This window comes from Cyanistes caeruleus, chromosome 2 (assembly GCF_971803275.1).
Source record: "Cyanistes caeruleus chromosome 2, bCyaCae1.hap1.1, whole genome shotgun sequence".
NCBI classification, from domain to species: Eukaryota; Metazoa; Chordata; class Aves; order Passeriformes; family Paridae; genus Cyanistes; species Cyanistes caeruleus.
Genome location: NC_141702.1, coordinates 69,465,155 through 69,478,200, shown reverse-complemented (window position 1 = coordinate 69,478,200; position 13,046 = coordinate 69,465,155). Strand labels below are relative to the sequence as shown.

The following is a 13,046-nucleotide window of genomic DNA, read 5'->3' as shown; positions in this document are numbered from 1 at the left end:
TGTGATCATGAACACAGAGAACATCTGAATACTGCACAGGGAGAGCCACAACTGAGGGCCAAGGATGCAGGCAAACTACAGGCCTTTCACAAGGGGCAGTTAAAAGGAAGACTATTACAGAAGGTACCAACAGAGGAAGAAAAGTAGATGGAATGAGTGAAGACTGGAACACTGTTTACATTTAAAGCCATCTGACCTACAGATAACAAAACCAAACTGTTTTCTAGAAATGGAAAGCCTATTTTCCACTAGAAGTTAGAAGCACCTGAGGTGCTCGACTTAAGAAAGCAGAGGTTTAAAACAGACACCGCTGACATCTATGGTTACATGCTTAAGATGTACTTGAAGGAAGAGAAACACCCTTTTGACTGAAAAGCTTAAGAATTAAAAGGCATAAACTAGTTGCAAGTAAGCTTAGGCCAGAAATGAGAACATATTTTTAATCAGGACAATAAGCCTCTGGAAGAACTGCTAAGAATCCAAGTGAATAGACAAAAAGCTGCCCTGAGCCTTCACTAAATAAATGTAGGCTGCCCACCTGCCATTTGATGACAGAGACCTAGAGTTGCTTATTAGAAATAGTAAGCAGAATTGATGGCTGGGGATGTCTCCTCCAATCTTGTGTTAGTGAATCAATGAAGCCAAGGTAAATAATCATTAAAAGAGGTTATCAACTTTTTGACAGATTTCCATTTGAATGGGTGGTGATGATTACTCGGGAGGGTAATTAAACTCCTCAAAAAACAGAACTGATGTTCACTCTGTCTTTGACCTCTACTGGTAGCTAATTCTGCAGCTGTTGAGATAGCACACAACTATGGTACACAACTACACAGAAATATAAGAGAATATACAAATTACGCATTTTTATGTCACAGCTGCTGCAAAACACTGCCCCATGATAAGATTTACTTTTTTATTCACACCAGGAATTCCAAGTGATAGGTAATAAATAGCAGCTGGAGTAGTAAACAAGGGAAAAAAATTACTCAAGTGAAACAAGACTGGCTTTATCAGGCACTACCAGAACCTCTTAAGTGGTTTCAGATTCAAGAAGCCTTTTAATAAATAGGGACATTTCTTTCTCTTGTATACAAATTCACTAATGTCCCTAAAACACCCTGAATAATACAAAAATACAACACAGAAGACATCTGAGGTCCCTTGGCTCATCCTTCTTTCTTCTGCCAAGGCAGCCATACCTACCTCTTGTACATTTTGTGGTACTTTGAAGGCTAAGAGACAGACTCTTCCTTAAATACCATGCAAAGATTGGGCCTACAAAAAGACAACTCATGTACAGTATTGAGTATTTTCCTACAGATGACATAAGTTCTCATTTTATAGGAGGCATGGTTATTCCTCCTCAGTGTGAATACATTACTCAATAGTAACTTTACAATAGTATTTATTTACAACTAAATAAACCCTGCACAAAAATCATACACTTGCTCTTTCAGTATTAAAAAAATCCACTTATTAAAAATCCTAGTTTTCCTAGCATTATCCAATGCAGAATGGTTTTACAGTAATGAACACCAACTCCAATAATAACCGCCTGAAACAGGGAAACTATGAAGAGCAAAGCTACTTCTCCCCCAACTTCCAAGTGGTGCCTTCCTTCCACTCCTTAGGGCTGCTCCACCTCAGAAATTCCCATTAGGCCTTTGTGTAATGAGTTGGGCAGTCCCTTGACTGGACCAGAAACCTGCCCCACCACAACTAAGGTGAGGGTGACACTGACCATAGGAAGGAACTCCTGTTGTCTGACCAAGGAAGGAATGACAGCAGGAGCAATCAGTCATCCCGTGACAGGCCTGGAACATTCCTTACCTGAACTGTACCCTGAGTGGAACAGACTCCATAGTTACTGGATTTTTGAAAATTCCAGCAATTACTAATCAAAATTGTGTTCAGGGCCAAAATTCATGGATGACTAAAGCCAAACATCCAAACAACCCTAAAAACTAGTGCTGAGTGAAGCCCTTTGGCTCCCCTGGACCACAGTGACTCCCCAAGTAGGATGTCCCTCAGAGCTCATGGACTCTCCAGTTTGCAAAGTTCTGAGGATCAGCACCCAAAACTGACGACAGGGCCTGGGCTGAAACCTCCCATTCCTTGAGGCTCAACCCTTTCCCACTGAGAAATGCCAAGACATTTCAAGTGAGCATTTCACTGAACTCGAGGGGAATTTTTAACAGGCATACCTCTACACACTTATACCCATATATATCTGTATATAAATATTTCTCTTTGTGTCAGTGCACATGCACGTGTGGACTGACTTAGATACTCCTCTGCCAGTACAGCATGAATGCTGCTGTCTCAGATGTATAATAAAGTCACTGTAGCAATTATAGTAAATCCTATTACTTTGTATATAACTTTGCAAATGTTAAATTAGTTGATGATTAAGTGCTGCTAAATCCTTTAGATACCGGTTATTGACCAAGTCTGAGACTAAGACTGGACCTAGCTGCACCTCAGCTCCACGAGGAGTTTAGAAAGTAAGGAGGTCAACTCTGAATCCCATGACTCAACAGGAAGGTCTCCCTTTCCCTTTTGTGTTTCCAGCCTTTGTGTAAATCATTTTAAATGGATTCTAATTTGGTTCTTCCTTTCTCAATCCATGAAGGGATTTTTTGGTTGTTTTTTTTTTTATTGTTGTTTTGGTTTTGGGGGGGATTTTTTGTTTTGGTTTGAGGGGTTTTTTTGTTTTGTTTTTGTTTTTTTCCCCCTGATCCTCCTCCTCATCCCACTGCAGGAGTTGGGGGCAGAAGGAACTGAGCTGGCTGCATGGTGCTTAGTTGAGAGCTCAAGTTAAATCCAGGTGATACCTGGTTTTGCTACTATCTTTGACCGTGATTCTTTAAGCAACCTAAACCACTCATTTGTAACAAATTGGCATATTTGACTGGATGTCTTACAGAAGCACCGATTACTTAAGAAAGCACAGAATAAATCAAAGTTCCAAATTCTCAGAAGAACAGAGCTGTGTTAACTGGCATGACTGTACAGCTGTCAAAGGACAGGTAAAAGTGGCCAGGGCCAGATAAAGGATGGAAAAGGAAGTATTTGCAAAATGCTAGGAACCTGGTTAGAAGCTGCTTATCAAGATAGTAAGAATAACAGTAAAATGGTACTGTACCTAAGGAAGAAATAAAACTCCTAAAGGCAACTGAATTAATACTGTCCTTGAAAATGGAGCAGCTGCAAAATCTGTTAAAGAAAGAAAATGAGAAAAAAAAACTTGGAGGAAAACATCAGATTTATGTGGGCTTTCCATCCTCCTGATATTGTACAGATTAGGAAATTAATTGTATCCTCTGAAGAATGGGATGGAAACGTAGGGGATGACCCTGATGACAACAAACTGAGGAAAGCTGATTCTTTGTTTCCCTCAGATTCCTCTGAATATGAGCTCAGACTCATCACTAAAGCAAAACACATTCTCATTCCTTTTGGCCCTCAACAACTGACAAAATTCCACACAGATACAGGAGCACAAATTTCAATATTAATGCAAGAGGATGCTGAGAAGCTGGGTGTACAGCTTGGATGGCACAGAGTTAAAACCACTGCAGTGAAAGGAGCAAGTGTTATTCACCAAAGCACCAAAGTTAATTTATGGCTCTGGGCAAGAAGTGAATGTTGTCTACTTGCTTTGCAGCTGAAGATCACAACGGAATTACTTTGGGTTTCGATATTTTGAATGTCCAAGCCTGGCACCTGACAGTCGGCAGTGTGTGGTCCTTTGGTTCAAATCTTGCCCCTAAACCTGACAGAAACCAGGGGGTACAGTGCGTGTGCTTCGTGCAGTCCCTGCACTCCGGATCTAAAGACTACCCAGGTACTGCAATGCCTGACTCCTGCTGTGGCACGAAACAGAAATAATTCTGGGGTAGCAGCACGTTATTTCCAGAACCCACTGCACAATTCACCCACTGGGCCAGTCTGAAAACTGGGTGGGAGGTGGCATCTAGCAATTGATTATCAGCTCTTAAATGCCAACACGGCCCCACAGAGAGCTGCAGCACCCAATACTACAACTTTAATAGCCACAAGGAGCCACATACCATGGACAGCAGTGCCATGTGTGACAGATGTGTCCTTTATTGTCAGTCCCATTGCAGGAGGATAAAAAGAAACTTTCTTTTACTTGGAAAAATTCCCAATATACCTTTAGCAGACTTCCACAGGGGTATAAACATTCACCCACAATTGCTCATTCTGTATTTGCTGAACTTTCACAGACAGTCTCACTCCCTCAGAAAACTGTACAGATCTATAGGTGATATTCTAATTAGGGGAAATTCCCTTGAAAAGGTGGGGCAAACGGCAGCAGCAGTGCAGCAAGTGCTACGCAAAGCAGAAGCTGAGACAGCACCTGAAAAATGTCAGGGACCAAGCAGAGAATTAAAGTTTTTGAGCACCTGGTACACAGGGGATAGTGCAGTGATTCTTCCATATATCTTAAGAAAAATAGAACATCTGCAAATGCCCCATTCTAAAAAAGAGTAACAGCAGCTTGTGGATACTTTAAGGTAATGGAGGAAATATATACCTATATTTCCTATCATTTCTCACCCACTGTACTCTTTTAGGAACGGAAAATCACTTTGTAAATGTTAAATTAGTCATTGATTAAATACTGCTAAATAATTCAGATATAAACCTCTGCTCAAACTGGAGACCAAGACTGGACTTAGCTGCACCCAAACTCCATCAGGAGTTTGAAAAGAAAGGGGATCCACCCTGAACGTTGTGACTCAACCAGAGGCAACCCTTATCCTTTTGAGTCTTTGATCTCTGTGTAAATCATTCTAAACTAATTCTAGCTGGAGTTTCCTTGGGATGTTTCATCCATGCAGTAAGCAACAGAGAGAACCTTGATATGCAAGTCTGTTAACCTGCTCTTTTACAAATATGTGTTACTCCTACTTTTGCTAATACCTTTAACAGTGATTATTTAAGTGACCTAGGCCACTCATTCACACCAACACCAACTTGAGAGACTTCTGGATTTTCTTTAGAAATGTTTGTTAGTGGAAAACACATTTATGCGGGAAAGGTCATCACAAGATTCCACACTGCCACTTCTAACTCCAAATTAATGCTCTGAAGCTCCAAAAAGGCACCGTGAAAGATGAACAAAACCAACCAGGCAATTCAAATGCCCATCAGGCTAGAAGTTCAACAATTAGCTCTCCCATTATTTTATAATTCATGTGTGACCATGGCTGATGTGATATGCTAAAGCCAGAATACAGACAGAGACACCTATACAGCTCTGCAGCCTTCAGACTATGCAAATGCACTGACCCTGCTTCTTGCATATTTGCACTATTAATTGCCACTGGCAATCAGCAGATTCTTGTTTCCCCACAGCTGTGCACACCCTGCACGGGAAACAGGCACCAGTTGCAGAGTGTGGCTCTATTAGTGAACAACCTACCGGGTCACTAAACTGTTCTAAGCACACCCCAAGGAAAATAAACATCATTACGTGTTCGTGTACAGTATTTTTTAATATTATCAAACAGCACCTGTGGGTAGCTGACAAAAGTTTCTGTTCCAACAGGCGCCCGTTTCCTCAGGCACGAAGATCTGTGGCCTGAAAACTACACCTCATTTTATAAGGAGCACAGGGTAAGCCCTCGGGGATCGGATTTCACTTGTGTTGGATCATACCCGGTCCTATGAATAGCTTTTTGCAGCACAGGGGTTTTAAAGCCCGCTGAGACAAACACAGCGCAGTGCGAAGAGCTATTCCTAGGACCGGGAATGACGCGACACGAGCGGGCTCGGTGGGAATTTCTCCCCCACGTGTCTCGGTGGGTGCGGGACGGCAGCGGTGGCGCAGGAGGCGCTCGGAAGCGGGAGCTGCTGCCCGGCACCAGCCGCTCCGCACCCGCGGCAGCCCCGCACCTCCGGCTGGGGCGGCGGAGCCTGCGCCGCTCTCCGCCGCTCCACGGTACGAGACGCTCCCTCACCACGAACGCCGCGGGCACCCCGGCGCTGCTCCCGCCGCTCCGGCCACAGCACGACCCCGGCCCTCCCCTCGCCTCTCGCCCCCGCTACCTGCCCCGCCAGCCCCGACCTCTCCTCGCCTGGGCAGAAAGGGTGGAGAAAACCAGCCCGCCCGGATAGCCCAGGCACCCGGCGCCGCCCGCCCCCTCTCCTACCTGCCGGGTGGCTCCCGGGGCAGCTCAGCAGCAGCCAGAGGTGCAGCGCGACCCCGACCACACAGGGGCACAGCAGCACCAGCCAGTTTCGCATTGGCCGCCGCAGCCGCCAGCCCCTTCTCCTTCGCGCCGGCCTCTCCCAGCGGCGCCGGCGCGACGGCCCGGCTCGGCCGCCCGCGGCTCCTCCCCGCTCGGCCGGGCCGGGCTCGGCTGCCCCGCGGCCGCCGGGAGCTGCAGTCCCGCCCCGGCCCGGGCGGGCGGCGGTGGCGCGGGCGGCGGTGGCGGCCGCCTACAGCCCCCACAATGCCGCGGGGCGCCGAGGGAGCGCGGCGGCTCCGCGCGCCTCACATGGCGGGGGGCGCGGGAGAGCGGCCGGCGGCGGCGCGTCCCCCTCACGGACTGAGGGCGCCTCTCCGAGCCCGCCCGGCTGCCCTCGGCCGCGGCACCGGCCTTAGGGAAACCCTTCCCGGGTAATCGTTCTTCGATAACCCGCTGAATGCCCCTTCTCAAAAATCGTTGCGTTAGGAACAAAATAGCTTTCCAGAACAATCCTGTACTAATTCAATAAAGAGGAGAGAGCGCTTCGCCTTGGCAAAGACCTGCTACGGCGCTCGCAAAGTGCTTGTGAGGTATTTTATTCCAGCAAGTAACATGAGCTTTGAAATTCCAGGGGGGTGTTAAACAATCAAAGTGTCCTTAACTGCGGCTGGATCACGGCCAAGAATCCATAAATTAGTTATGAAATGTCAATAATCCGAGCTCGGATTATTGCACCTGTTACCTTCAGCCACCACTCGGAAAAACTGGGTCCCTAAGGACCGACCCTGCAGAGCTCCGTCCTGGCTGGGAGGGTTTAGGGTTTAAATACGGTCGGATGAAGGAGAGCGCAATATTGTCAGCACCTTGAGAATTTACTTGTCTCTGGTCTCCTGCACACAGGTAACAAGGAGAAACCTGTTTCCTCAGACTGTCCCAGGATAAATCTACCTGAAAAAGTGATGTGGATAAATAAGCAAAGGCTTCTCAGAATCAGAGGTTAACAAGAGTGGGTCAGGCTGGAAAGGACCACAGGGGGTCATCTGCTCCAACCTCCCTGCTCAAGCAGAGTCGTCCTAGAGCACCTGGCACACAGGATTGTGTCCAGATGGTTCTTGAACACATCTTGAACACATCCCTTTTGAACAGAGGCAATCTCTCCAGAAAAATCTGTTCCAGTGTGCAGTCACTTGCACAGTAAATAATTTCTTCCTCGGGTTCAGGTGAAACTTTCTGTACGTCACTTTCTGCCTTTTGTCTCTTGTTAATGTATAAACTAGAAGATTATGTGTAATGGATATAAGGTCCAAATGAATGACTGCTGGTGCTAGTCTACTTGAAACACATTTCATTAGTAACAGAACCTGATCTGTATAAAGTAAAATGGAAATAAATGATTTTTTTTAAAATACACAAGCCATGAAAAGTGTTCAGAAAATGCCTACAGTCCTTTCAAACTGCTTAGTTAAGATTAATTTTTCATCAAGTGGAGTGAGATACTAGAAGGCAAACCAATTATTTTAACCTTTATATACTAGGTTTACAAGCAGAAGGAAAATGTGTTGGAAATATATCAGTTTTAGGTTGCTGCATACTTAAACCATATTTAATATGCAATTGAGTACTTGTCACCAAATAGTAGTACTAGGGAAAACATTTACATAAAAAATTCTATGATTAATCACTATTTACATTTGACTTGCCTTTCAGGATGTTCAGTTGCAGAAATAAAAACTGGTCCATCTATTATTATTTATCTATATTGGGCTACATTCCTTGTACCCAATATCACCTGCTAGGTGATCTGACTGGGATTGAGCTTATAAACGTACTTGGGAGTGAGTGATTGTTTCTTTGCAGGCAAAAGAGAGCACCCAATCCTTTAATATCTTGTTTTCCCTATGGTATTATCTACCAGCTTCAAAGATAAGTAAATATTACATACAAACCAGGAGAAGCCTGTTTCTCCATATTATACAAAAAGGATATCCAGGTCAAAAGGATGATACACATGCAGTTTTGTTGGTTATGCAGGAAATGGTTACTAACACAGTTCAGTTGTAGAGGATTGGCCTTTCCTATTCCATTTTTTTGTTGCATCTCTACAAGATTTTTAAAGCCAAATATTTTACCTAAGCCTCCCAATTTCATCACCATCTGTATGATACCGACAGTGTGCACCTGTAAGTCATGAGGTGATCAGACCCAGCTACTAACCCAATTTCCAGAAGTTCCCATAAGTAAAAAAGTTTCAATTTGCATTCTTGAGGGCTTTTATGAGGACTAGTATTTTGGCGAAGCAACTGATATTAGAGTGTCTCAACATGGCTTCAAGCAACTGAGTTTTAAGCATGCTTTTTAAAAAGTGCCCATATAAAAATTAGGTTTTTCCCAAGATTTAAGAACTATGACTATATATACTATGAAAAGAAAAATTGATCTGGAATATAACTTCTAGATAATCTTAAATTACTTTTCTGAAAAACTAAAAAGTTTGAGTTGGGTAATATTTTGCTTTGGTTATAACAACTCTATTAAAAATACACCATTTTAATTATGCTCTTTCTGAGCAGATTTACTCTTCTGATAGTACAGGCTCAGAGGGTACCTCTGGCACACAAAGTATATTACAGGCACAACAACAGGCACAAGAGCTGGAGACAGAAGAGACAGAAATTTTATTCCCCAGGCTGCTTGCAAACTTAAGATGCTTCTGTTCAATTTGCAGAATCCCTCTGGATAAGCATCTCCTATCTGACACGGAGAAGACATGATGGATACCAGAGCTGTACTCATGTACCAAAGCCAGCCAGTCCATAGCAGTCAGGCTTTTTTTTAATGTTTGTTTGCCTAATTGTTGCCCCAAGTGGGCAGCTGGGATATTTTTAGGACAGCAGCAGCGGCAGATGAGAAGAGCAAAAATCAGTGTGGAGCTGTGTGTACTTTAACAGAGTTGGTTCCCAGGAAGCTGTGTTTTATTGATCTCTGCATGCTCCATCTGAAAGCAGGGGAAGGTCTCGTGAGAGACTCCATTTTAGGGGTTTGGGGCTTAACTTTCTCCCCAGGTAGTAGTAACACTGATATATTACTTTTCACAAAATCTTTATGCCTTTAGTTTTTTAAAGAAAAAATATTAAAAGAGATTACGGATCAGGGCATGAAGGGCTTTATTAGTTTAAAGGGCTGTAAATTTGTATCCCAATAATGTGTTTTATTCTTTTTCCAGTATTCATGATCTAAACAGATTCACTGTCCATACTGAGGATTTATCAAACCTTTCCTTACCTTGCTTAGGGTGTTTACCAGAAAGAGATTTTGCTTATCTTCCCAAACAGAAGAAATGTCTTACTGCTTCCCATTTCGGCTTTCTGATCCAATGAAGTGCAGATGCAGGGAGCTCCCAGACTCCTTTGGGAGTGCCTAGTGCTACTCCATCCCAGGTGCAGGATCTGACATTTCTGTTGTTACATTTCATCCCATTAATCACTACCACTGTTCCAATCGATCTAGATTTTTTTGTAAAGCCTCCAACGGAGTCAACAGCACCTCCCAGTTTGGTGTCACCAGCAGATCTGTTAATGGTGTGCTCAGCTCCTGCATCCAGGTTGTTGATAAATATATTGAACAGAACTGGCTCCAGATGTGAGCCCTGAGAAACTTTCCTGGTCACCAGCCAGATGTGGCCCCTTTATGCAGCCCTTTGAGTTCTGTCCGCCCTTCAGCCAGTTCTTCACCCAATACATCATGAACCTGCTCTGTTGGACAACTTGTCCAGAAGGGTGCTGTGAGAGACAGTAGCAATAGCCTCACTAAAATCCAGAAAAGCTACACCCATCTCCTTCCCTTCATTCACTAGGCAGCGACCCTATCACAGAAGCAGATCGAATTAGTTAAACAGAACTTTCCTCTTAAGAACCCATATTGACTGTGTCTGATGACTGCATTATTCTTTAAATGCTTTTCAGTTGTACACAGTATAATCTTCTTAATTTTTCCACATAACATTTTATGAATTAACTTCCAGTTAAGGAAGTTTTGTTTAAAATTATTTGTCTACTGTTTTGCTGAGCCTTTTATGATTTTATTTTTTTGCATCTTCTTGTCTATTTGGAGGAGTAGCTTTAAGTTTTGCTGAATTAGGTCACAGTTATACAAACTTACCAATATAGCAATAATAAATTTTACAGTCTAAGTTGACTCCTTGACATCTTCATGACAATCAAAAATAGGAATGGACTCAAAACTACGCTTATGGCAGCAGCTAAATCTTGACAAGCACATCTTAGAGAGCAAACAGGAATGTCTCACAGAGATTTGGGACATCAAAAATCCAATAATCAAGCAGCAGCCAGCTGGTGGGGTTAGGTACTTCATGTGCAGTTAGAATACAGTTATTTTTAACAAGCTGCACAAAGACTTCAGGATGCATGTACAAAGGAGAATAAGGTTTGTAGAAAGTCCTACAGAAACCTACATTACAAAAGCAAATACACTTTTTAATCACATGCCTTTACATGGTAAAGAGATAAGAGATTGGGAAATTGCAAAGCAAACTCGCCACAACATTGTTTATAATTTCATTGTTATCTATCACTGGATAGATAATATTCAGGCTATATTTAATTTTAAATAATTTACATGACCTCTTGCTATTTTCCCATCATGGTGCTTACCTTGCTCTAGGATGGATGTGCTCTGCTGGAGAAAGCACCAGGTGGCTGTTTCATTTGCTGCAGCAAGTGCAAAGTCAGTGAGGTGTGATCACAAAATAGGGGTTACAAGGCTAAGGGTCATCGCTGCCTGGGAGAACTGACAAAACCATGAAAGTCACGAAGCTAAATCTTTCATGTTACTTTTTTCCCCCTGTAGTTTCTGTGTGTTCAACTTGCAAAAGGCATTCCAGTTTGTAGAGCTGAGGACTCAGAGCTGGTGGCTGAGCAAGTGGGAACATTGTGTGAGGTGTCGAAAGAGCTAACTCTGGAGCAGCAGGTACTCACAATCTGTCCAGGCTCTGCCTCAGCTTCCCACTGTAAGATGCAAATAGCTCCACCCTCATATTCCTCCAGGATACTGTGGAGAAACTTTGTGAAGCAACCCATGATGAGCACCACGAAGCAGCTCATCAGGGAACAGTAATACATGGAAAGCAGAATTTGTGAGTAAATCAGGCCTGGGGCTACACAATGAATAACAGCACCAAAATAGGACAGACTAACTGCTCATTAACTGAGCACTGCCTATACTGTGCCTTGTGGGAAATCCTGCAGTGATGGTTCGGGATAGTAGTACATACAAATGAGAGAAGCAAATGGAATATTCATTAAAAAACCTACCTCTGACATTTCTTAAACAAGTGCTTAACTTGGCCTCTTTAATGATCTTTTAATGTACTTTTTTTTTTTATTTATTCAGATTCTGTTTAAATATCTTCAAATATATTCACACCCCTGTTGTAAGTATTTGTTTAGCTGGTATGAACAGAACTGTAAAGAAATGTAATCACTTTTATGGCCTTCTAATTTCTATCTTTGTTTGTCTATGTTCTATCTATGTTTGTTCTATAGTTGTTTTCTGTAGTAATTTTCCAGAGTGTGAAGCAAACTCACAGTACAAAAAGAGCACGTGAAGGCTGAGAAAGAAGACCTCAGAAAGGTTACTATCTATAACATTCTTTATATTCTCAAAGTTTCTATAGAGGATTTTTTTCTTGAGAATCTTTGCACCTGAAGTTTTGTCATTTGATCTTTTAAGGGTATGACTGATATGTTCATATCAGCACTGCAGGTATTTATATTGGAAACCTATTTATGTGTATTGTGGTCTGATGAGTAGGATAAAAGCTAGTATGCTCTCCAGGGAGGAGCCTCTCAGACAAGAATCCACAGTAGTGAAGAGTCTTTGCAACAAGAAATTTAAGGACAAAAAGTCATGTGAGCCACACTTGCCAGGGACAGATTGCTACACTGTCAATATCTTTAAAGTTACTCCTACTTGAAAGGTTTTTTAAAGTCACAATGGCTCTTTTCTATAAAGTATGGCTTATTCTTTCCTTTTGCTGAAAATCTGTGCATGTCTTCAGAGTATGCCAGAGAGAAAGTGAAGGGTGCAAGGATGCCACCTAAAGCCCAAGGACACAAGAAGGCATGGTGCAGTTGGAAACTACACGACAAATACATTTTGTGGAATGGGTGATCTTTTGAAACACATCCTTATGCCGTGCCTAGTGTATTTTTCATAAAATGACATTCTAAGCATAAGCAGTGGCCTAAGCTCTCTTCCTGCTGCATTATTATGCTGTGGTATATGAGGAAGTATTTGGCCCAGACTCCAGTAATTTGAGAACAGCCTCCACCCCCAAAATAAAAAACCCAACAGGCAGGAATGAAGTTTGAGTGTGAAGGAACAGAGCAGCAGTCAGTGAGATCTGTTGTGTGCTCTCTGGGCTGGGGGCTCACTCTGGCCTAGAGCTGAGCCTTACTGCTGTTAGCAGCCACCTCACCTGCTCCAGGGAGCAAAGGGCACAACTGGTGTTTCAGCAGCACTGAGGGGCAGGCACCCAAGTTAAACTGGAAAATGAGCTCCAACTGATACACACAACGACTCCCACAACTTTTGAAGGCATTTTTAGCCAGCCACCTGACCTATTTAGCCAAATAATGTGTTTGTCTTTTGTGTCTTCCTAAACTGAGCAGTCTGGAACTGAACTTTGAGGTTTAACTGCACCCCAGTGCAGCAGTGCCCGGCGCCAGGTGAAATCATACACAGTGCAGCCCACAAAAACAGGAGTGCTGGCTCTCTGATTCAGACAGTTTGTGTATTAATTGA

The 13,046-nt window shown here is 43.2% G+C and overlaps 1 protein-coding gene and 1 long non-coding RNA gene across 2 annotated transcripts in view; one reads left to right on the top strand and one right to left on the bottom strand.

The window, feature by feature from the left end:
- The window catches only part of B3GALNT2 (beta-1,3-N-acetylgalactosaminyltransferase 2), a 30,869-nt gene extending 24,488 nt beyond the window's left edge, over positions 1-6,381 (bottom strand). Inside the window, exon 1 of the mRNA XM_086877781.1 lies at positions 6,186-6,381. Within this exon, the coding sequence (XP_086733907.1) occupies positions 6,186-6,279 (94 nt within the window). The 5' untranslated portion in view covers positions 6,280-6,381. The remainder of the gene's footprint in view (positions 1-6,185) is intronic.
- A 184-nt stretch (positions 6,382-6,565) lies between these two features.
- On the top strand, positions 6,566-7,647 carry LOC147654896 (uncharacterized). The gene is made up of 2 exons (XR_015283359.1): positions 6,566-6,814; positions 7,125-7,647. It is a non-coding gene; the product is annotated as an uncharacterized LOC147654896 (long non-coding RNA).
- The last annotated feature ends 5,399 nt before the right edge of the window (positions 7,648-13,046 follow it).